Below are 25,811 nucleotides of genomic sequence, written 5' to 3' on the forward strand. Positions count from 1 at the left end.
AAAAATTTAAAATATATTTAGTTTTCACCGTGAATTGATATTACTATTTCAATTACTTGTCCAATATCTCAATAGCTTAGTGGGCTCTTCCTAATGATTGTTTGGTAGAATGGAGAGATTTATTGTTATGTGGTTTGAGTTGGTGACATGTCAATGGGACTTTGGCATTTGGTCGTCCAAGAGACAGGTATTCCTAATTCAAGTCCCAACCAATAAGATGGTGGCTATCATGTGAATTTAGGTACGTGTAATTAATCCCCTATAATTGTAAGGTCAATTCTTCTAGGATTTTGTTTCTTGAAAGACATTATTATCTTATCGAAAAGATTCAAAAACAATCCTTCATAAGCGACAGTCTATCCAAATTGACTACAAAATTCGTTATTACATTTACAACATCAATAAAAAAAAAATTGTTTTTAATATTGTATTCTAAATTAAATTCAAAACATCATAATTTTAAAGTTATTATAAAAATAAGTTGTTGGTTTGAGTAAAACTTAGATCCATCTTCATAAGTAAAGTTTATACTATCCGATCTGTGAAGCTGAGCTCGGAGCTCGGCACCACGACACAGGATGACCTCGGATAGGCGTTATATGACGTCAGCCCGGTACTTAAGCAAATGATAACTGACCTCAAGGGATCTCACCCCAGGCGAGATATGTTATCTGATCTTATCATATCCTATCTCAGGCCCAGAGCCCAAAACAACCCTAACTCACACTAAGGTACGTGCATTATTTATACGAGACTCATACTCATACAAACCCTAACTTTAGCATCGGAGTCTCTTTTGCAGGTACCTCCCCCATCTCGGAGCACCAATACACCATCAAAGGAGGCTCACCGGTCTTACTGGACGGATCACCACCACGACCAAATTCCGGTAAGAACATTTGGCGCCAACCGTGGGGCCGATCACGACAGCTCTCATCGGCCACCTATATGGTTTCTACTAGGAGCCACATCAGACGAGCAACGGACAACGTAAGCCACTCAGTCACCATGGATAGCGACGCAGCAACGTTGAGGAGACCGATCGACCAAGTCGAGCAGACGTGGCAACAATACACCACCGATCCGGAAAACACACGCCCCAAACATGAAACCGACCTGGTCGCAACTCAACCTCGACGACGACACTTTGATCCCCACTCCGACTTTCCACTCAACCCCAGCGGAACAACGCGAGACGTGAAAAACCAGCAAGCAGGGCCAACTCCCCCTCGGGGAGTGGTCTGTACGATTGCAGGAGGCTTCGCAGGAGGGGGTGGTAGCAGCTCAGCCCGCAAAAAACATCTACACAACGTCAACCGTGTGCACTTCACCACCCCAATCCCACACCGGAGCTCGCCCATGATCACTTTCACCGACGACGACTACGCCGAGGTTTATCCCAACCAGGATGATCCCATGGTGATAGCCGTAGCACTGGCCAATTGGGAGGTCCACAAAACCCTAGTCGACCAAGGAAGCTCGGCCGACATCCTCTATTAGCCAACGTTCCTCAGATTAGACATCCCCCACTCTCTCATACAACCTCACAGAACCCCTAGTCGGTTTTGCAGGAAGGAGCGTTCACACTCGAGGGTACGTGGACTTACTAACAACTTTCGGGACACCCCCGGACTCAAGGCGGATCATGGTTCGATATCTCCTCGTAGATGCAGATGCCTCCTATAACATCATCATCGGCAGACCAACCCTGAACCAGCTCGGAGTAGTGATATCCACCCCACATCTCACCATGAAATTCCCAGGACACGATGGGAAGATTATCTCCGTCAGAGCAAACTCAAAGGCGGCACAGCAATGCTATGCAGAGAGCCTGAAAGTTGCTCCACTCGACGAGCAGCATAAGCACAACCTCACCCCTATGGCTCACACCGGTCACGAAGAAATCACCGACCTCGATCCAAGATCCGATGCTCAAGATGAGCGTCCCAGTCCTGTCGACGAGCTCGATGACCTCCAGATCAGAAAACTCCTCGGGCAAACCACGAAGATAAGCAAACGGTTGACCCAAGAGCTGCGACAGCAGCTTGAAGCGGAGATCCTGAAGAACGCCGACCTCTTCGCCTGGTCTAGTGCTGACATGCCAGGCATAAGCGCCGATCTTATCTGCCATAAACTAGCCATACACAAGGAGGCAAAACTAGTCGCCCAGAGGAAAAGAAAGGTCGGCGGTGAAAGAAGGGAGGCCATCGTCGCTGAGACACAGAAATTACTCAAAGCCAGTTTCATCCGTGAAGTCAGATATACCACCTGGCTGGCAAACGTAGTCCTAGTAAAGAAGATCTCGGGAAAGTGGCGCATGTGCGTCGACTATACCGATCTAAACAAAGCATGCCCCAAGGACTCGTATCCTCTTCCGAGCATTGACAGGTTAGTCGATGGAGCCTCCGGACATGCCCTCCTCAGCTTCCTTGACGCCTACTCTGGGTACAATCAGATAATGATGTACCCACCCGATGAAGTACACACGTCCTTCATCACCGACCACGCCAACTACTGCTACCGGGTGATGCCCTTCGGCCTAAAAAATGCTGGAGCGACCTACCAGCGGCTGATGGACAAGGTTTTCCATCAACAGATCGGGAGAAACATGGAAGTCTATGTTGACGACATGGTAGTCAAGACCACTTCGGCAATAGACCATGCTACCGACCTCGCCGAAGTGTTTGCCCAGGTCAGAAAGCACAACATGCGCCTCAACCCGGAGAAGTGCGTCTTCGGCGTCCAGGGAGGTAAATTCCTCGGCTTCATGATCATTAGCAGAGGAATCGAGGCTAATCCCGAGAAATGCAAAGCCATCATCCAGATGCAAAGCCCCCAAACGGTAAAAGAGGTCCAACGCCTGGCCGGGCGATTAGTCTCTTTGTCCCGTTTTATTCCCAAACTCGCGGAGAAAGCAGGACCAATCTTCACCCTGTTAAAAAATCCAAAAGATTTCCTATGGACAGATCAGTGCGAAGAAGCTTTCCAAAGCTTCAAATCATTCCTCACCACTCCACCAATCCTACAGAGGCCGAACCACAACACTGACCTCCTCCTCTACCTTGCGGTAGCAGAGAACGTCATCAGTGCAGTTATCGTACAAGAGCATCAAAAAGTACAAACCCCTATTTACTTCATCAGCCGAGTCCTCCAGGACGCGGAGAGAAGATATCAGATGATCGAAAAGTTGGCATTAGCACTCGTCACCGCAGCCCGACGACTCCGACCTTACTTCCAAAGCCATCAGGTGGTAGTTAAAACTGACTATCCCATCAAACAAATCTTGCGAAAGCCCGAACTCGTTGGACGCATGATCGCCTGGTCAGTAGAACTATCCGAGTTCGGCATCCAATACGAAGGTCACGGACCACTAAAGGCCCAATGCCTGGCCGACTTCGTAGCCGAGCTCACACCAATTGTCACCGAGGAACCCCAGGCGTGGACTTTGCATGTGGATGGATCCTCCAACTCCAAAGGAGGCGGTGCAGGCATCATTCTGGAAGGGCCAAACCAAGTCGCCTTGGAGCAATCCCTCAAATTCGGGTTCAAGGTGACCAACAACCAGGCGGAATACGAGGTACTCCTCGCGGGACTGAGGCTGGCCCGCGACCTTGGAGCTCGAAGAGTAAATTGCAACAGTGACTCAAAGCTCATGGTGGAGCAACTCAGCGGGACGTACCAAGCAAAGGACACTATGCTGCAACGGTACTTCCACACTGCGTCCCACCAGATCTCAGCTTTCGACGAATTCACCATAAAGCACGTGCCGCGAGAACAAAACGCCCGAGCTGACCTCCTATCGAAGCTCGCCAACACCAAAAGACCCGGGCAGCACCGAACCATCATCTAGGAAACCCTACACTCCCCCAGCCTGGACGACAAAATCGTCAACCTCAGTGACAATGAAGACCTGGGCTGGATGGCAAGCATCTGGAGATACCTGAAAGAAGGGGTCCTGCCCGAGGATAAGAATGAAGCTCGGAGGGTAAGGATGAGATCGGCCAAGTTCGTCATCATTGGCGAAGAATTATTCAAGCGCGGCATCTCCTCCCCACTACTTAAATGTCCAACAGCATCTCAGGCAGCCTATGTCATCAGGGAAATCCACTAAGGGATATGCGGTATGCACTCTGGCGCGCGCTCAATGGCAGCTAGAGTACTCCGAGCTGGGTACTACTGGCCCACTTTGAAGTCAGATTGCCAAAGCCACATCCAAAAATGCAAAGAATGCCAATAGTTTGGCAACGCGCACCGACAGCCACCCGAAAACCTCCACCACATGATGACAGCATGGCCCTTCTCCCAGTGGGGAATGGACATCCTTGGACCATTCCCACCTGCGAAGGGACAGCTAAAATTCCTCCTAGTAGCAATCGACTACTTCACCAAGTGGATCGAAGCGTGTCCACTCGCCAAAATTACCACCGAGAACGTGCGGAAGTTCACTTGGAAAAACATCATTTTCCGTTTCGAAATCCCTCATGCCCTTGTTACTGACAACGGGCGACAGTTCATTGCACAAGAGTTCGAAGAATTCCTCAACGAACTCGGAGTCAAACACCTTTCAACCTCGGTGGAACACCCCCAGACCAATGGACAAGCTGAAGCCGCCAATAAAGTCATCCTCAGGGAGCTCAAAAAGCGTCTAGGAAGCGCCAAAGGACAATGGCCTGAGGAACTCCCCAGCATCCTCTGGGCATACCATTGCACCCCCCAGTCAACCACGCAAGAGACACCTTACAGGCTAACCTATGGAACAGATGCAATGATCCCAATAGAAGTCGGCCAAATATCCCACAGACGCCAAACCTTCAATGGCGAGCAGAACACTCGACAACTAGCGGCCGACCTTGACCTAGTGGACGAGCTCAAAGATGAAGCCCAAAGCCACGAAGAAGCCTGCAAGCTCCGAGCTTCCCGAAGATACAACACCCGAGTAAAACCTCGCACTTTCCGAGAAGGAGATTTAGTATGGCGATTACTGGGTGAAGCAAGAAAGGACACGTCGGACGGGAAACTCGCACCCACTTGGGGCGGCCCCTTTCGAGTCATAGAAGACTTCAACGGGAAACCCATACCGCGAACTTGGAATGCCACACATCTCAAGTTCTATTTCAGTTGAACTTTGTACCAATGAGCCGTGCACTCTTTTCCCACCTCAGTCTTTTGTCCCTAGAAAGAAAAAAGATGGGTTTTGGCTGAGAGGGTTTTCAACGAGGCACATGTTTTCATCAATAAAATGACTCATCCTCCTTTATTCACACTTTCTTCCTTTCAAAAGGTCGACAACGAACCTCACCGCGCGCATTCAGAGGTCGAGTACGAACCTCGACATGCTCATTAGAGGTCGAGTTCGAACCTCGGCATGTTCACAAAAAGGTCGAGTACGAACCTTACCGCGCTCATTAAAGGTCGAGTATGAACCTCACCGCGCGCATTCAGAGGTCGAGTACGAACCTCGGCATGCTCATTAGAGGTCGAGTTCGAACCTCGGCATGTTCACAAAAAGGTCGAGTACGAACCTTACCGCGCTCATTAAAGGTCGAGTACGAACCTCACCGCGCGCATTCAGAGGTCGAGTACGAACCTCGGCATGTTCACAAAAAGGTCGAGTACAAACCTCACCGCGTGCATTTAGAGGTCGAGTTCGAACCTCAACATGTTTACAAGAGGTCGAGAACGAACCTCGCCGCATTCATCAGAAGTCAAGTACAAAGCGAGTACAAACCGCAACGTGTTCATTAGAATACGAGCCTCACCATGTTTACTAGAGGCCCAAAAGTCGATCTAAACACGATCGTCCAAAGCCAATTTCGAACCACGGCATTACTACTTAAAAGCGAGCTCAAGCCCTCGCAGCACGCCACCAAATAAAAACTGAACCTCAAAACTAGGCGCAGAAAAAAGGTGCATATATACAAAGCAAACATGTTCAAAACATGAATACAAGTATGAAAAAACAAATAAAACTAGCCTACGCAGAGGCATTATCACTAGAACTATCCTCGACGTCGTCTTCACCGATCAGCTTCCCAAAGCGAACAACCTTTTCCACATGCATGCTGGAAAAGTCGAACCCTGGCGCAAGGAATCTAGCCTGGCGAGCAGCCTTGAGGAAGCCCCTTTTGTGCTCCACCACAACAGAACGCTCAACCTCCTCAAGCCTCCTCTTCAGTGAGGCATTCTCAGCCTCCAGCGCCGAGAAAGCTTTCCGCTGAGCAGCTATCTCTTCTTCCTGGCTGCCAAGAACGACCTCATCACGAAGACGCTCTTCAGTCACTGACACCAGCTCGCTCTTCAAAAATGATACCTCATCCTCTAAAGAGCGAACCTGGCCCACATAACCTTCATTGGAGAGCAGAACGGCCTCCAGTGACTCCTGAACCTTAGCAAGGTCCCTCCTCGCAGCTTGAAGCTCGGCCCCTTGCAGCTTCGCTTCACCCAGAGCCGAGTTCAGAACACCATTCTCCTCTTTCAGAACCTTGTTCTCTTCACTCAGGGATTGAACCCGACCCTTCAGCATCGCAACATCCCCTTGCTGCTTGGACCACTTGTGCTTCCAGTGATCCATAATGGTCGTGCCCCTCTGCAAGAAGATCTGAGCAGCATCAAAGCTCCCCACCGGCCCAGCTGACTCGATCAGCGCCTGGTCAGCCGTACTCAGGGACCCTTTAGGGAAAAGCTTCTCCGAAGTCGCTGCGGCACTCCATAGAGAGTTGATTTCCTCTGACGCACTTAGATGCTCCAAGCGCGTAGACGCACCTTCCCGCGCATAGCGATAGGCGACGTACGGACGCTTCGGGGGCCGCTTCGCCACCGGAGCGAACGACGGAACCTCGGAGCTAGGAACCGGGCCGCGAGATCCAGACGGCGCAGCGGCGGAGGCCCCTGGCCCCGCACCAGAAACACCAACCCTGCTCGCCTACAAAAGGAAAAAAGAACAAGAGACATAAGCTCAACAAACAAAAAACACTCAGTACATCGAGGCGTCACGAGCACACACCACCTACCTCAGAAGCTCGGACAACCTACGCCGCGACCGGTGCCATCGCCTCGGAGATCGAAACATCCTGACCAGCGGCTCGAGAAGCTACCTCGGCGACAACTCCCACCTATAACCGACAATTCCAGCTCAGGAAACTGAAAAATAACATGAAGAATGAAAGAAGGGATAACCGGGCAGGGCGCTTACCAACGTGGTCTTAGCCACTCGCTTTGTAGCTCGGGCAGATACCCCAGTAGACCGGGCAGAAGGCCCACCAACCGGCGACACCCCCCCGACAGCCGCCTGAGTTCCCCCCTCGGGCGGAGGACTCCCAGTCAGATCCATCACCTCGGCAGCGGCAGTGGGGAAGTAACCCCCTCTGTCCCGCGAGGAGTAGAGGTCCCCGACTCGTCCCTCTTCCTCTTTCGGTTGAGCTTCAGGGGGGAAGCTTCCTCCTCGGGGAGTTCAGAAGCCTCGAGCTCAGTAACCCTGTAGCGGTGCTTCAGCTCGCGCCACAGGTTTTTCCCCAATATACCTGCAAACGTAAAGCGGAACACATGTCAACGAAAGCAAGTTGCACGAACCCTAACAAGTTACGAAAATAGGAGATACTCACTCTCCAAACCCCTCCCCCTGTGCAACGAACTCTCAAGCGACAAGATGAGTTTAACATCTAGAGGTCGGGGAAGTGCCTTGAGGTCCTCAACGGCAGCTACCTCCGGAGCTGTCAACTGCGAGGGATCCACCCTGTTGAACCCAGACGGGTCGGGGCACCAGTAAAAAGGAAACTTCGGCAGCCCGCCGAAGTAGAACGCACCATCCTCAGACGGGTCGACATCGACAAGAGCAACCCAGAAAAACTCCTGCCTATAATTCTTATAAGATTGGGAGTAAAGGGTAAACAAACCCCCATCTTTACCCCCATTTAAAGAAAGAACGCCATAAGGCGGAACACCCGACTTCAACTGGTAGAAGCTGAGGAAAACACGAAGGGACACCTCCATCCCTAACATTGTGCAGAGGACTTGAAACGCCCTCAGAAAATCCCAGCTATTGGGATGCAACTGGCTGGGAGCAGCATTAATGTAGTTCAAAAAGTCGCACTCGAACTGAGTAAAGGGAAGACGGACGCCCAGATCCCTGAAAAAGCACTGATACACATAAAAGTGGAGAGAGCCGGTAGACTTCCCCATGAACACATAATCTCCGGCCGGACAGGGCTCTAGTCGAATCAGTTGAGAGATAGAGGAGTCGCAAACCCTATGTGTCCTCCAAACCGAGTTAACCTCCAAAAAAGATTTGAAGACACTCTCGACTTTGGCCATCTCGCGCTTCACCCAACCATAACCAGGAACTCCCGATTCCAGGTCTGCAGGTGGAGGGGAACCCGCCCTCGAATCGACGGCCCTTCCGGTAGCCACCACCTTACCGCGCGCCCTGCCCCTGACAGGCGCAGAAGAACTAGCACCGCGACCACCGGCCATCGATAAAATGGAAAGGATGAAGACGAGGAAGAAGGCGTGCGCAAGAAGCTGAAAGGATGGAAAGAAGAGTAAAGTGAAAAGAGAAGAGGCGCGAGAAGAGAAAAGGGTTTCTCAAAAATCCAAACGGCCACGACACGTGTCAGCCGGGGGACACACCTGACGGCGCATTAAATGAAACCATCATTGTATAACCGTCATTTCCTTCAACACGCCACACGCACTTTTCCAGGAAATGGATAGTCGTGACACATGGCACCTCTGCAAGCCACATTCGCGGGAGATGCTTTTCCCCCTGGCGAGCTTGGTCTTAACTCCTCGACCTACGGTCTTCGGAGCTCGGGGGGCTAATGTACTATCCGATCTGTGAAACCGAGCTCGGAGCTCGGCACCACGACACAGGATGACCTCGGATAGGCGTTATATGACGTCAGCCCGGTACTTAAGCAAATGATAACTGACCTCAAGGGATCTCACCCCAGGCGAGATATGTTATCTGATCTTATCATATCTTATCATATCCTATCTCAGGCCCAGAGCCCAAAATAACCCTAACTCACACTAAGGTACGTGCATTATTTATACGAGACTCATACTCATACAAACCCTAACTTTAGCATCGGAGTCTCTTTTGCAGGTACCTCCCCCATCTCGGAGCACCAATACATCATCAAAGGAGGCTCACCGGTCTTACTGGACGGATCACCACCACGACCAAATTCCAGTAAGAACAAAGTTTAAGGTTTATATTCCCGTTGAATTGTTAATAGTAAAAGTGTGATGGGAAAGAAATACCTCACGAAAGATGATAAACACAAATAACGAGCACGACCAACGTAATTAACAAGATTGAGCACAGTATGTAGTTTGGCAGGGCCCTGTGGAAACACGGCCCACGGGCCACAGCCCATAATTCAAATGCAAAACTGTCTGAGAACAACACTGTAGTAGTGTATAGTCATTGATTAAACATAATTCACCCAATAAAAGAAGTTAGAACTTTTAATCCGACGCAAAGGGAATTTTTTACTGGAATAATATTTTTTTTAAAAAAAATTACAAGAATGATCACTGTGCAGGATTATTTACCAAGATAGAACCATTTACTGTTCAAGCTCAGAATTCGGTTCCCCGGGAACCGAATTCTGAGCATCAAAATGTAATTTTTTTTATTTTTTCAACTCAGAATTCGGTTCCCGGGGAACCGAATTCTGAGTTGGTTTTAAATTTTTTTTTTTTCGTGTATGGGGCAAATGTGGGCTGATCTGGGAAGCGGAACGGCCCGTTCCAAAAGCAGAACGGGCCGTTCTGCTTAAAAAAACAGAGTGCAAATTCTGAATGTGAAACGACCCGTTCCAAAAGCAGAACGGCCCGTTCTGCTTAAAGAATTTGCACTCTGTTTCTTTAAGCAGAACGACCCGTTCTGCTTTTGGAACGGGCCGTTCCGCTTCCCAGATCAGCCCACATTTGCCCCATACACGAAAAAAAAAAAATTTAAAACCAACTCAGAATTCGGTTCCCCGGGAACCGAATTCTGAGTTGAAAAAACAAAAAAAATTACATTTTGATGCTCAGAATTCGGTTCCCGGGGAATCGAATTCTGAGCTTGAACAGTAAATGGTTCTATCTTGGTAAATAATCCTGCACAGTGATCATTCTTGTAATTTTTTTTAAAAAAAATATTATTTCAGAAAAAAATTCACGCAAAGGCCAGTTGGGCACTAATTATATTAAAAGAAAAATGTTTTCTTAAATTTTCTATTTTATGTTTGTTTTTTTTTTGGCGTAGACGAAACACGCGGGTTTTACTTTTAGCGAAACCACGTTGTAAGAAAAAGAAGGCATAAAAAGGGCAAGTTTAAAGAATTATTTATAGAAGAAAAAGAAGGAAAGAGCGGTGGAGGTGGGAGCGATGGAGGGTGAGTTGATGAGTGTGATGAAGATGTGGATCTGGGTTGGGACTTCGGTAAGCTACTGCTATTGGATGAGGAAAGTGATCCCTCCAGGCCCAACGAGACTCCTCTCTCTCCTTCCCGTCATCTCACTCTTCTTCTTCCTTCCGCTCACCTTCTCCACCGTACACTTGAGCGGAACCCTAGGGTTCTTCCTCGCATGGCTCGCCAACTTCAAGCTTCTCCTCCTGGCATTCGACAAAGGACCCCTCTCCCACCCCCAAGTCTCCCTCCCTCGTTTCGCCGCCCTCGCATGCCTCCCCATCAATCTTACTAAACATCCATCCACCAATACTTCCCACCCCTTGCGCTACGCCTTCAAGGCTCTCCTGGTGGGGCTCTTGGTCAAAGCCTATGACTACACTCAAAACATCCATCCCAAACTCATCATGTGCATCTACTGCTTCCACATATACTTCCTCTTGGAGATAATCCTCGCCCTTGTTGCAGCGCTCGCGCGGACCCTCCTGGGCTTGGAGCTGGAGCCGCAGTTCAACAATCCCCTGCGCTCCACCTCACTCCAGGACTTCTGGGGGAGGAGGTGGAACCTCATGGTCACCACCATCCTGCGCCCCACCGTTTACCACCCCACGCTCAGGGCCGCCGCCGCTCTTCTCGGCCCCAAGTGGGCCCCGCTACCCGCGGTTTTCGCCACCTTTCTGGTGTCGGGTCTGATGCACGAGCTCATTCTTTTCTACATTGGGCGGATGGAGCCCACGTTTTGGATGACGGCCTTCTTTCTTCTCCATGGACTCTCCTTGACGCTCGAGATTGCGCTCAAGAGGGCACTCGCCGCCACCTTCCGCTTGCCCTCGCTTGTTTCCGGGCCCTTGACGGCGGCCTTTGTCTTCGCCACCTGCATTTCCCTCTTCCTGCCCGAGTTCATCCGCTGTCGGATTGATGTTAGGGCGTTTCAGGAATACGCTGCTTTAGGCCAGCTTTTCACCAATCTCGCTTCCCGATTCTCAAACTTCTTTCACACCAATATTATCATTTAATTCAATCAACTTCACCCCTTCAATCATCCATCCTTATTTTATTTTATACCTCGTCTTCTATTTATAGGATACTACGATACGATCCCATTCATTTTTGTTTCTGTTAGCATGATGTATCCTTAACCATTAGGCCGTATCATGGACCCGGCTTTTAGGGGTGTAATTTTATTGAGTCTGTACACCAAAAATAAAAGATAATGTATCCAATTTTTTATATATGGTGCTATTATTTATTTATTTTTTAATGAAAGCGTCTATCTATTGCATTCGAAGGACGAAATATGTTTTTCTTGGTATATAAATAATGCTTCATTCCAAGCTCCCTATATCCTACTACAAGAACCAATCAATGCCTAGGGTACAATATTATCCCTGCATCATCGTAAAATATTACTTTTTTGCTAAATGAATATTGTTTCATTTCATGCTCCCTACACCAAAGAGTTGCTTTTACATGGGACCTTTCATCCCTCGTATGCTATATACAGAGACTGTAATACAAGAACCAATCAATGTCTATGGTACAAATGGCTAGTTTATACAGAGAAAGGTTAGCAATACACCAATGATTTTATAATTTTTAATAAATTTTAACCAATAACAGAAACTGTTTTTAAAAATATTGTGTTAATTACTGTATTGCTAGCACTTCTCTTAAATATATGGCCTATGTTTTGCCATTTGAACTTGTTACAATTACTTAAGTAAAACACATACATTGTGGCAGTTGGATCACAATGGATCCAAATGCCAAATAATTTGTAAGTTAGTGCAGTCAAGTGAACCTTTCACTCTACTCAAAGCTGCTTGTCTGTGTCGCAGTAGTGGTAATGATGGATCTTCACTTTGCATGGAGAGATCGTCATTTTTATTTTTGCGGGGAGCTCTCCTTGAGAAAGCTTTCCATTTTGATTCAAATACACAAGCTACAATGAGGAAGGAAAACATAAAATGCATCAACTTGTAAGCTATGAGAAACGGGCAATGTTGAAACCTTATCAGATCAAACATAACACGGTGAGACAGTTTTACATACGAAGAAAATCTTAGTCAATTTAGTAAAAGATAGCTGCATTATAGTATTGCGAGGATAGCTTCAGGGTATTGCAAAAGAATTTTTTAAAAAAACTAATGTAGAAATTAGGGCCTGTCAATAAGCACAAATTGGTGCCAATACAATAACTCGATTGCACATTAAAAATTTCTCAAATTAGTGAATTGCCAATCACTAGTATAATTAAAGGGCTATTAAATAGTCAACCCTGTGGCAAAGATACTTATGATGCTAAAAATGAGAACAAATCAAAGGGTAGTACTGTAAAAATGAGAAATAAAAATCAACACAAAATAATCATCTCATTTTTCAGAAGTTAGTTACAGCTGAGAAAATACTCCCTTCGCTAGTAAAAACAATTTTTTCATTACATATAATATAGCTTAGATTAATTAGTTTATTCAGTTATTTGTAAATTAGCTAAACTATTACTTTTCTGTTATTAATTTATTTCCTCAGGTTACTTTTATACCTTACAAGTATTTAGGAGGCTTGAGACAATATCTGTTGGAAACTGTTTATTTGGGTTACTGGATTTGAGTTAGTGCAAGTAGTAGCCATGTTCAGCAAAGGAATTGGTATTATCAAGTCAGGAAATTGATCCAGAGAAAAGAGGAATCTGTGCACAGGAAAGTAAGGAAAGGGAAGGTAGTTTTATGAAAATCACGTCTCTGGACAATGTGGACGTAAAGAAGGACCTCCTTTGCAGGGCATACAGTTTGTAATCCTTATAATCAAATAGGAATATAGGATACCCCACAAACACAGCAGGGACTACCTGAGGACTGAATGTAGTTCTCTGAATGGGTAGGGTGGATGCAAAACATAGACAACTGAAAACCCTTTCTACTGAGCAATCTGACTCCTATAGATACAACAATTGATACGAGGAGTTGGTTTTACTGTTAAGTAGAGAAGAAGGGACTCTACTAATGAGGAATGTTGCTGAAGTCAAGCAATTAGCAATCTTCCCCTAAAACTGATTAGAACTGGAGACGGAAACATTAAAGATCTGGCCAAATTTAACAAGTACTGGTTTTTTTTTTTTTTTTTTTTTAATTTAATTGACAAAACTCGCTGCAATAAACCACTAAGTTAAATTAACCAGGAATTCTAAAAATTGATCAATTATCTTCCTCCGATCGTTTTCTAGAAGTCCTCCTGCACATCTTATTGAATAGAGGAAGAAACCAATTAAATTATATGTTCACAGCAGCTAAATAGCATTCAGGTCCTTTATATCTTGTAAATAACATAGTTAAGGGCAGAGTTCACATATAATATAAATTACCATACAACTACATCAAGTATTAGCAGGTGACTTGTAAATTAAAGCACCCAAATGTACAAACATCAAAGGGGAAATATTCTATAAAACTAAAAAAAATTAAATAAGCAGCACGATCATAGGTAGAACAATTTTTTTTTTCTCCACATAAGTTGAGCATATAACAGTAGAAAATCAATCATGTAGTACCGTGATGTAAATAAAAGAAGACAAAAGATAAACATATATACCATCACTTCGGTCTGTAAAACCACAAACGATGCATGCACAAATCCAAGGCCTTCCAGCACGGGATGCCTTTGCACCACCTTTAAGTTCACCGTTATGCTGCTTCAAACTACAGCAATTAAGATAAGTACAAATCAAACATCTAGCTTAACCACCGACACAAACTGTAGTTTCCTGAGCCAAGAATCCTAGGAAATTTTACACTACAGAACATAAGCATTGTAATTTACCTTGGAATCAAATCTAACCCCAACATTAATCACTGATTAATTTTAATGGGGAAAACATAGATGCAAAAAAGCATGATACGTTTCATGGCAGAAATGCAAAAATTAAAAAATAAAAAAAATCCAACATCAATTGGACAGAATGGTGATCGGATTACAAGTTAATTGAAAACGGAAATTAAAATGAAGGTTAGAAGAAGGTAAAATGAAGGTTACCGACCGGCGAGGGAAATTGTTTGTGACCCCAACGTAGGTTTTGATTGGATGGTTGGTGGAGAGGATGAGATAAACGCACCATGGCTCTGATTTTGGTTTGGCGTTTTCTGATTTTGCAGGAGACGACGATTTGGATAATTTAGGGTTTGGATTTGGGCGTTTGACGGAGCGAAATTGGGTAGATAGCGTTCTCATCATCTACCGTTGGAGCAGTTACTCCCTAGCCGTTGGAAACAACGTTAACCAACACAAACATGGAAAATGTTAAATCTTCATCGTATATGCTTGTGGAATAAGATAAATACAGAAAGAGTCTTTCGAGTTTCGACAATAAACTTGAGTATACCATAATAATAACAAACAAAAAATAATTTCACCTTAACAATAAGATTTAAATAATTTAAATATCTTACCACATACATGTTTTTATGTTATTAAAATTCATAATAAATATATAATTCAGTTATTATTAAAATTATTTAAATGTATAAATTATATTTATATTATAATAAATAATTTATATTGTGATTAAAAATTATTGGAACAGAAATAAGAAAAAGTAAATTATAGAATGTTGAAAAAATATACGGATGAAAATAAAATAATATTTTTTTAAGATAATTAGTATAGAAGTCTTTTGATTTACTGTGAAAGTAATACATGAAAGCACATTGAAAAGTAAAGAAAGATAATATTTAGAATTTCTAAATGAGAGTGAGGAGAGTTAGTGCCACCCATTTTAATTTTTAATTTTTGTATTTTAGTTTATACTATAAGCTTAATTAACAAGGAGACTTTTGTTAACGTCTAGTTTGATGTACTAAAATCAATGAAGAAAGATTTTTGTAAGAGGAGTAATAATAACATATTTTTTAAATTACTCTTTTGAATATATTTTTATTTTATTGAAATTTATTAACATCAAAAAATCATGATAAATTTAGTAAATAAGACATAAAACTCACCAAAAAAATTGTATTTTTAGTAAATTTCTTTACTTAAAATTTTAGATTTTGGTAGAGCTTTTCTTCATAAACAATTCCACCGTCTCTTGATATAATCAAAATAAAAAGAGATATCAACACATTGGGTTTTTCCTGGTTTAGCAGAAAATTAATTTACTCAATTTATTTTTAAAGAAACTGAAGCTTATATATATATATATATATATATATATATATATATCATATAAAAATTATTATTTTTATTAAATTATAAAAATAATCATGAAACATAACAAAGAGGGAACGAAGCACCAGAAAAGAAGAAAAAAAAAAGTGTTAAATAGTGAACAAAAGAATAATTTTGTATGTTACTTTTAAAAATAAAATATACCACACTTACTACGTCACTATCTTGTATGTTGTAAAACCACAATCCAAACCAACACCTTGCAACATCACTATCACTATAGCTACTGTCACCCTCATCATTACTGCTGTTACGGTTGCGTGCCACTTAAACTCGTCTATCTATCATCGTCGCTTTCTAGATATTTATGCGTTCAGGGAAAGATTATTTGACATGCTGATCTGTACAATTGTGTTATGGTTGCTATTTGCTAAGCACACGACAAGGGCAACTAATAATTATTGTACATGGATCAATCAAAAAATAATTATTATTTACATGATTTCTGTCTATACAAACTAAATCGAAGAGGTTACTATAGTGTGATAGCGTATATAGATCATCGTGTCATTGAGAATTGGTGGCCGAATTTCTTAACTTGGAGCGAGGCTTGATGTAAGATCTTATACTGTCCCAAAGCGAAAATCTTGAGCTGAAAAATCTCACCGTCACTAATTTTCTTGAACCTTCTCTCATAAATTCTAACTCCCTGCCATTAGCGTGTTGAACACACTCTAGCTCATCAAGCAGTGGCAAAGAGATCGAACCCTGAGACTCTAGATTTCTGATCCACCCACGTAGCAAGAAATTTATGACCTGCCAATAATGATATTACTTGTTGTGTGAACTATTTTCATGTATTAACTACAGATAAACCAGTCATGTAAAATGGAAATTGAAAAGCGCATTCCTCATCAAATCAGTACTAGAGGCTGATTTTGCATAGTGAAAAGAAGGGGCTACAAAGAACACTTCGAAGCTAATTAGTGACAAAAAAAGCTGCTAGTGACACTTTCATACTAATACACTTTCTATTATTAGTTGAAAATCATAGATTTTAATGAAGTCTACTATTAAATCACAAGATAGGCTCGTTATGTGAGATGTGAGATCCGATAGATTTGTTATTTCAATAAATTTCAGTCCTAAAGAAAGTGTGAGGAAAAGTGTTTGAAAGTGTGTCGCTAACATTCCTCGAAGAGAAAATTATATTATTGTATACCTCAGGGACTTCATCATGAGGACAGTGACCAGCAGGGCTGATTTGATAATATGGAGCTTCAGGGACCTGCCTTTTAACCTGGAGTCCCCAAAGTGGCTTCACCCAAGGATCTTCTTTTCCATACATGAGGCAGATTGGCACATTGTTTTTTCGACATCTAAAATGCAAATAAACTGAAAATCCTTTACTTGGAACCACAAATATAGATTTCATACAAATCAAATAGCAGTTAGTACTGTCTACCTAGATAACGCTTCACTGAATGATAATTCTGCCTGGGGAGCAAACATAATTGAAGCAAATGCTGCTGCTGCTGCAGGATGCCTTGTGGTTTCAATTATGCGTGAAAATACACTCTCTACATTTGTTGAACGCTCTGCATAAACCTGATTAAGTACCTCCGCAATACTTGTAGGATCGCTGATTTTCTCCCACCTAAAGGGGAAAGAAACATTCTTAATCAGAACACAGTCTAATGTTGAAAGTAGTTAAAAAGGTTACTTTCTCAAAATGCATTAACAGGGCTTTTATCATAATTTACAACAACACAATTCTTCTAGTGAAGCAGTTCTAAGTTTCCTCTTCATAAATAGAACACTTGGTCCATTAACAACAGTTTCTTATTCTAATATCACTCACATGTGGATGTGATAGTGTGTTACATAAATGAAATGTGCCATAGCAATTCATAAGTGGAATAAACATGTCTGCCTAAACTAAAACGCATAAATGTAGTAATGAATAAAACAAAGTGATACTTACACCAACTCTGTCAACCTCCTTACATTAGCAGGTAGAGGAAATGTTCCAGCCCATGGAAACAATTTGGCTAGGCCTGGATTCTTTATAGGATTAGGAAGAAACCCCCAAAAAGGTGTTGCATTAAGCAGTGTGACACCTTTCACTAAATGAGGGTTAAGTGCTGCAAAATACATTGCAACATATCCTCCTAGTGAGTTCCCCACAACGTAGACTGGTTCACCGATGACCTACAGAAAACCAAGTTGTGTCATTACTTTAATCGAGGGTCAATATCATATTGGACAAAACTAAGTGTAGTATCACAGGTACCTTAATATAATCTCTGATCAAAATTGAAGTTTTATTTTAGTAATACAAGTTGACAATTAATAAAATCCTTTATTACACATACTACTGAAATGAAACTTCGATTCTAATTGAAAAGCGCCTCTAACAACATTGACTATATCTAAGTTTTGTCCCATCCGCTATCCAAAAACATGGTCATGTTCTGGGTACACAAAACCAACTCACTCATCCTCTCAAATGGAGAAGGAAAAGCATTTTTCAACATTTAGTTTGAGTACACATTAACTGAAATGAAAAACCACTTGGTTGCTATCAAACAGCACATCACTTACCTCTTCTATGAAGTATCGAACTTGTTCTTGCCATAAATCAATAGAGTACACAAGCTTAGTGGCCCATGGTTCCGTTTCATCTCCGAATCCCCATGAAGAAGAAGAAGAAGCATTTGCATTTGATGTAGCCCTTTCCTTATAGTGAGGAGCCGGATCTTCAAAGGGCAAGGACAATCCTTGGCCTAGAAAATCCAGTGCCCATACTCTGGTGTCACGACCCAAATCTTTCATTTGCTTTTCATAATGGAAAGAGCCAACACCAAAACCAGGAAGAAAGAGAACATTTGGGGAATCCACGTTCTCACACCCTGCCTTCTCATAGTGCACGTTAAGTTTAGGCTTCCATTCCCAAAAGCAACTACTTATTGGAGCACCAGATTCACCATTGGACCCATCAGGTACACCTGGAACCACAACGTTAGTAGCATCTGAAATATCTGTTACATCCTCTTCACCACCAATCACATAGCCTTCATAACTTTCACTATAGACCTTGCAATTGATTCTTTTGGACCCTCCAAGACTACTCAAAGACGCTAAATCTCTTTGCTGCTCCTTATTATCATGAAATCTCACTGACCCGCTTCTAGAATTGGTGTTTGTATAAGAAACTCCACGATTTCCAACCGAGGGAAACCTTGTTTGACGTGAATTCAAGGTTTTGTCAACGAATTTCCACTTCGTATCCACTACTTGACTGCATGGTCCAGATCCACATGCGAGAATTTCCATAACAAAAACTGAATTCTGCATTAGCCAGCCAACAAATGATTCGGTTAAAAATTCTATGTGATCATCATAAAGAAAGGAGGATAGGAGCAAAGGTGAAAATCATAGTTTGGAAGTCAAAATTGAATAGTTTCTTCTACCAAACAGAGCAAGTAATGATTTTAACTGTTTATACAATCCTTTCAGAAATATAACCAATTTTGTGTGACAAGGATACATTACTCATAGAAGAAAGTACAAAATTGGTTAAATTTTTAGTATTTTACTTTTTATACTTAATTAATTCGAACAACCATAATTTTGTATACAAAATTCTAAAAAACGTACCGTTTTTTAATTCAGCGAAGGAAGTGGCATGAAAATCTGTTTTTTTTTTTTCTGAAATTTTGGTGTTTTAAGGAGATTCAGACATGTTCCTGCTTGCTTGAGAGACTCTTCTTCCTTCTTAAGCCAAGAAGAATCGATTTTTTTTTTTTTTTTTTGTTTTTACCTGATTATTTCAGCTTAAGCGACACGTTGAGAAAAAGAAAATGAATAAATTATTTCACGAAAATCCACATGACACACAAGAGACAACACACTGTCTGACAAAACACGGATAAAATTAAAATAAGAAAAATATATAATTCATATAAATTCTTATAATATTGTTTTTTAATAAATATTTATTTCTTTTATAATTGTAAAATATTTTATACGATCTTGTTGTAAAACAACAAAAGGAATCTCACGTAGAAACACCCAAAACCACGAAAATCATGACAGCAGATTTCTCTATCCACTTCTTTGTAGCATTTTTAACACATGTGAACACTTTTAATATAGAGCTCCTTTGGACTGAGTACATGAGTTTTAAATAAAGAGTATTTTAGAATTAAAAAAATCTTAAAAGATATTTTAAATTTGTATTTAAACATGTTTATAATATTATATTAGATATATCACTCCGTCTTATTCATGAGTTTTTTTATTTATAAATAATTAATATTTTATTCTAACATAAGTTAAAATATGACTAAAATTTACGATAAATTAATATTTTAATTGGTAAAATATTCAGACGAAATATTTATTATATATAATTAAAATTTATATATATAAATAAATATTATATTTTAATATATAAATTACATTTAAAATTTATATAAATAAATATTTTAAACATATAAATTATATCTTAGATTAATGATAAATAATTTATATTATAGTATAATATTATTTTTATTTATGAATAATTTATTTTAAAAATTAAATTTATAAATAATTATGATAAAAATAAAAATTGAATTATATAAAAAATTAAAAAAAAATTCTCATAAAAAAAAATCTTTTAAATGTTTGATATAGATTTGTATTTAATATATAGGAATTGATTGATTATATATATAAATAAATACTATATTAAAATATATCTAAATTATATTTAAATTTTATATAATATTTATTTTTATGTTGAAAACGTATTTTTTTAAGTTATGTTGAAATTTTAAATAATACAATAAAGTACTTTATATAAGCTAAACAAACTAGCATGGTCCGAGTTTATCCTACATCAATGACATAAGATTTGTATATAAATTATAATATACTCTTCAACCAACGCATATTGCAACATATTAAAGAAAAAAATCTGTTCCAGAGACATATATCGTTTAAAACATATATAAATTTTGCATAATAACATAAACAATATAAACCAAATTTCTCACTACTCGACCAATTGTCGTGATTTTCTTAAAAAATAAATTTAAATTTAAGTAATGGGACAATAAATCATACACATAATATTTTTTCCAAGTTTTGACTGAGAGAAAGGAATGAGAATTTTCTTTTACACTAATAATTGCTTCTATATTTTTTTTTTTCTTTTTAAGACAGTCTCCAATTATTAAAATAGTTATTAGCTGGAGATACAAATAAGAAATAATAGTCCCATAAATAAATAATTATTTTAAGATAATTATGTCATTGATGAAAAATATCAATCCCTTTTGTTTATAACTAATATTTATCATAATATGATTAATTGTTTTTTTTATCTACAAAATTTAAACGCAGGATCTTAAAGTCTATATTTGATGTGGTTGATTTAACCAAGAAGGGGAATGAATTAGAGTGAATTTAAAGAAAATTATGTTTGATAGACAATATTTAAGAAAAATTGTGAATTTCACATTATTGTTTTATACCCTCTTCATTGAGCAGATTTTGTAGAATTTGGGAGATATGCAAAATTATTACATGTAAAAAAATAATAATTCAAATTATATTATAAAAAAGGTATAAAATATTAATTGTAAATATCAATTTTATAATAATTTTTACCTGATTTCACTCAATCAAACAACTATAAATTTTACTTTATTTCTTATCTATTTGTTATCAAATTAATTTTCATACGTTGTCTCTCATTCCCTCCTATTCCTTTTCTTCTCCCAAACAAATCATAAAAGTTTGAACCTAATAAATGATTAAAATGATTGAATAGTTCCACTAAAAACACCAAATTCTAACTATTTTGATTTAAATGACTTATAAGAAAACAAATAATTTATGCAACAACGTTATATTATCATTCAAGTTTGATTAATATTATTGTTGTTATAATGTTTTCTACAAAAAATATATTGCCAATTAATTGTAAATTTGTTTGGTTCACATTAGAACCAAAACAAATATAGATTAGCATCAGAAAAACTCAATTTATAAAGAGTAATTTTCATATGGATGTAAAAATTATACATGGATTTTACTTGATGAGAAATCAAGTATGTTGTAAATTATTGTGTGTGATATATTTATTTATTGTTGTGATATAAAAAAAATCAATTTCATAAAAATATATAATATGCTAATTACAATATTTTACTATGAATTAGTCATTTAACATATTTGTGTGCAAAAAGTAAATTCTTGATTGGGCATTCGCAGGTAAACTGAGGGATTGGGCCTTAGGTCGGTCCATTGGGCCATGAATTAATGTCAGTGATGTTACGTTCCCATCACGTGGTTAGTGTGTATATATGTTTTAGGTAATCACCTACTAACATTCAGCACCAAAGGGATCCACTCATTCAAATTCAACGCATCTTTTTAGTTTTTAGGAAGCATATATAGTTATATTATACTTCTAGTACCTTTGTCAAATGCTTAGTTTATGGTTTCGTACTTTTTAATTATGAATAAATATCATTGTTGTTTTATACTTTTATTTATATTTCCCCATTGAACATGAGGAACATATCTGTTCTGGGCATTCGTTGACGTGCATTTTATGTCTCTGGTCACTGTCTTAAATTTCTTAATCTAATGTCAAATTTTATTTATACTTTATATATATATATAAATAATCCGTTTATTTTAAGAGTAAATTTATTTAAATTTATTCTGTTCAATAATTCAATTTGATATTTTATTTTATTAATTCAAATTGAAGGATAATCATTAAAAAAAATATATTGAATTTTAGTTAAAAGATATAAGTTATTAACGTTTATGTCAAATTAATGTTAAAATTCTCTCAAATAAATATTACCTTCATAACTAAAAATTTATAAATTTTTCTTTGTGTGTCAAATTTATTTTTAGTCAATCTAAAGAGTCATACTTAACCGACACAAATTAATAATTACTATTAACTTCTAATATCTAATGTTAGTTTGGATCACACTAATTTATGTTTAACAATTACCATTAACTTCTAGTTTAATATTAGTTTATACTACATTAATTTATGTTTTTCATGTAGTATTCATACTCCTTTTTGATTTAATAAAAGAAGTAATTAATAAGTTAGTAAAAAAAATATCATGCATGCATGCATGGGATCACATCTATTTAAGATAAAAAGAAATCACGGTTAACACTTGGTATTACTATTTGATCAAAATAAGATCTTTGTATAAATAAACCAACTACCAAAGTTTTTCCCCTTTTTTTTTCGAGAAGAAAGAATTTCATCTTCTGACCACTCCAAAATGGAAATATATATTTTAAAGAATACACCATCGTAATAATTAATTAATTTCTAAAAGGACCTTACTTTGTTAAAAATAACCGAGAGCACATAATTGTAAATAAATTAATAATGAGCCCTTTAATTTAAGAATGTAGTAACCGAAGCAAATAGTAAATGTAGAAGGACAAAAAAGAAAGAGAGAAAGGAGATAGTTAAGATTGAAAACATTAGCAAAAAAAAACAGAATTATTTTGAGCAGTTGCATTATTAGTGAAAAATATCCATGGATAAGTAAAGTAATCAGAATCACAATCCCACCACGGTTAACTTAATGATTAAGTGAGAAAGGATTAAGATGAAAAGCTAGATTCAATCTTTATTCGTTAATCTTTATAATATTTCTTATTTTAAAAAAAAAATCAGAATCAGGATCAGAATCAGAATGAAAATCAGAATTAATTAAAAAAATGAGAGTATTTGACTTGACTTTACCATTTGCGTGTTTCATCGTCATCATAATCATCATCATCATCGTGGTGGTGGAACATGGCTCCAACGGAATCATCTCTTCTTCTTCCTTCGGGTTCAGGGAGGAGCAACAAGAAGGAGGCTTCAGGAGACAAATGGGATTTAGCGTACATAGTGTATTTCACGCTGGGCCTGGGTTACCTTCTCCCGTGGAACGCTTTCATCACAGCCGTTGATTACTTTGCCTACCTCTACCCCGATGCCAGCGTCGATCGCATCTTCGCCGTTGTTTACATGCTCATCGGCCTCATCGGAATCTTCCTCATCATCCTCTTCAGCCACAAATCCCACGCCTTTGTCAGAATCAACGTTGGCTTGCTCCTCTTCGTTATTTCCCTCCTCGCCGTTCCCCTTATCGACGCCTTCTACGTTAAGGGCCGCGTCGGACTTTACAAAGGCTTCTACGCCACCACCGCCGCTGTTGCACTTTCCGGCGTGGCGGATGCTCTTGTGCAGGGCTCCATTGTCGGCTCCGCCGGCGAGTTGCCGGAGAGGTACATGCAAGCTGTCATCGCCGGGACTGCCGGTTCTGGTATCGCCTCCTACTAATTCGTTACTATTATTGCTCCAATTTTTCATTTCGGGTTTTTTCTATCTTTAGGTTTTGAGTTTTTTTTTTTTTTTTTTTTTTAACTAATCGATTATGCTTGGCGTCGGCTTAGTTTGGTTTCATGGGTGCATTGTTTGATTCGAGTATTTATTAGGGTTTTTGCATTCATTGTTGGAGATCTCCCATTCACCACTCAGTTGATCGTAATAGTGTATATAAATGGACAACTCTCCAAACCGGTTTTGTAAATTGAGTTTGGTTGAAACTCGCTGTCTAAGATTCGTTTAGCATTCTCTTCTTTAGGGATATTAACATGATGGATGGATGGATGGATAGATAGATTGATACCTTCCCTGAACTCCAGGATCTGGAATGCTTATGTGTTGGCATTAGATAAGAATTTTAAAATCACGTTTATAGCATAATCATGGGAACCTTGTAGGGTTAATATTCTTGAGAGTTTTTATACCAAGGTTGCCTAGGTGTGTGATGTTTATTTATGTTTCCAATTTTGGGTGTCCAGGATATCCTTGGCCGAAAGCCAGACACTAATCCTTTGAACTATTCATTTAAGGAGTTCACTTCTCACGATATATATTCTTCCCTCAATATGTTGGATGTCCTAACTCTCCTTTGCTTAAGCATTCATTTTCTTATTACGGGTGATAAATTAAAGAATGATTAAACAGAAAAAGAAAAAAAAAATGTAGCTTGATTCTGAGTTGAAACTGTATGTTGTCAGTCAGGTTATCTCTTGGTTAGACAATATAACCAATTAAGAGTTCAATTTGATGTGATAGTTCTATTTCATGGTTATAGTTTTTTGTACCTTAATTCTGAAGCACATTAATATAGTGGTTTTAGGTTTATAAGCAAAATGGTTTTTGAGAAGTCTTTGTTATATTTATTGAAATTCGAGTGGATGAATGGTTCTCTCTTTTCATTTTGGATGTTTGGACTTCAGGGGTGCTTGTTTCTGTCCTGAGGATATTTACAAAAGCTGTTTACCCACAAGATGCTTCTGGCCTGCAAAAGAGTGCAAATCTCTACTTCTCTGTATCAATTGTGATTGTGTTCATATGCATGGTTTTGTACAACATGTTGCACAAACTTCCTGTAATGAAGTACTACAATGAACTTAAGGTTGAGGCATTGACTGCTAATGAAAACAATGGTCCCCTGACTGGAGCTGTCTGGAGGTCAACTGTATTGAACATTGTGGGAAGAATCAAGTGGTATGGGTTTGGCATTGTGATCATCTATGTGGTGACTCTTGCAATATTTCCCGGCTACATTACAGAGGATGTGCACTCTGAAATTCTTAAGGATTGGTATCCAATTATCCTAATTGCGGGCTACAATGTGTTTGATCTTGTTGGCAAGTGTCTGACTGCAGTTTACCTCCTAAAGAATGCAAATATTGCAGTAGGTGGTTGCATAGCAAGATTGCTGTTTTTCCCTCTCTTCTTAGGGTGCTTGCATGGTCCAAAATTCTTCCGGACTGAGATTCCTGTGACGATACTGACTTGCCTGTTGGGGCTTACTAATGGCTACCTAACCAGTGTATTGATGGTTCTGATTCCTAAAATTGTAAAGTTGCAGCATGCAGAGACCGCAGGGATTGTGAGTGTATTATTCTTAGTTATTGGTCTGGCTGCTGGATCTGTTATAGCTTGGTTTTGGGTCATCTGACCAAGCAATTTGTGTTAATTTGGAGACTCTGGTACGTCTCTTGTGGCTTCCACTCAATCAGAAGTCAAAACTAGGATGAATTTCCTTAATTTGTTTCCTCAAAGTGTGAAAATTTGTAAGCTTATCTGTTGATATAATAATACTGTTTGTCAATTCTTACGAGCTATTGTCGTTGAACTGTCTTGGAGCT

The 25,811-nt window shown here is 39.7% G+C and overlaps 4 protein-coding genes across 4 annotated transcripts; 2 read left to right on the top strand and 2 right to left on the bottom strand.

Moving 5' to 3' along the window:
- Positions 1–10,325: 10,325 nt before the first annotated feature.
- Positions 10,326–11,632, top strand: ASAT1 (acyl-CoA sterol acyl transferase 1). Its single transcript, XM_020359402.3, has one exon. It carries the CDS (start codon positions 10,379–10,381, stop codon positions 11,414–11,416), a length of 1,038 nt encoding a protein of 345 aa, XP_020214991.1. The 5' UTR covers positions 10,326–10,378; the 3' UTR covers positions 11,417–11,632.
- A 335-nt stretch (positions 11,633–11,967) lies between these two features.
- Positions 11,968–14,731, bottom strand: LOC109798891 (Excinuclease ABC, C subunit, N-terminal). Its single transcript, XM_020359321.3, has 3 exons — positions 14,434–14,731; positions 13,989–14,095; positions 11,968–12,342 (listed from the first exon to the last, which is right to left on the bottom strand). The coding sequence occupies exons 1-3, from the start codon at positions 14,625–14,627 to the stop codon at positions 12,149–12,151; spliced, it is 495 nt and encodes a 164-aa protein (XP_020214910.1). The 5' UTR covers positions 14,628–14,731; the 3' UTR covers positions 11,968–12,148.
- Positions 14,732–16,028: 1,297 nt separating this feature from the next.
- LOC109798915 (pheophytinase, chloroplastic) lies at positions 16,029–19,381 on the bottom strand. Its single transcript, XM_020359350.3, has 6 exons — positions 19,221–19,381; positions 18,165–18,911; positions 17,545–17,771; positions 17,026–17,217; positions 16,783–16,939; positions 16,029–16,376 (listed from the first exon to the last, which is right to left on the bottom strand). Exons 2-6 carry the CDS (start codon positions 18,894–18,896, stop codon positions 16,128–16,130), a joined length of 1,557 nt encoding a protein of 518 aa, XP_020214939.2. The 5' UTR covers positions 18,897–18,911; positions 19,221–19,381; the 3' UTR covers positions 16,029–16,127.
- Positions 19,382–23,279: 3,898 nt separating this feature from the next.
- Positions 23,280–25,798, top strand: ENT1 (equilibrative nucleotide transporter 1). Its single transcript, XM_083062074.1, has 2 exons — positions 23,280–23,911; positions 24,894–25,798. The coding sequence occupies exons 1-2, from the start codon at positions 23,398–23,400 to the stop codon at positions 25,619–25,621; spliced, it is 1,242 nt and encodes a 413-aa protein (XP_082918200.1). The 5' UTR covers positions 23,280–23,397; the 3' UTR covers positions 25,622–25,798.
- Positions 25,799–25,811: the final 13 nt, after the last annotated feature.

Source organism: Cajanus cajan, chromosome 8 (assembly GCF_000230855.2).
Source record: "Cajanus cajan strain Asha chromosome 8, NIPB_CcT2T_4, whole genome shotgun sequence".
Lineage (NCBI taxonomy): Eukaryota > Viridiplantae > Streptophyta > Magnoliopsida > Fabales > Fabaceae > Cajanus > Cajanus cajan.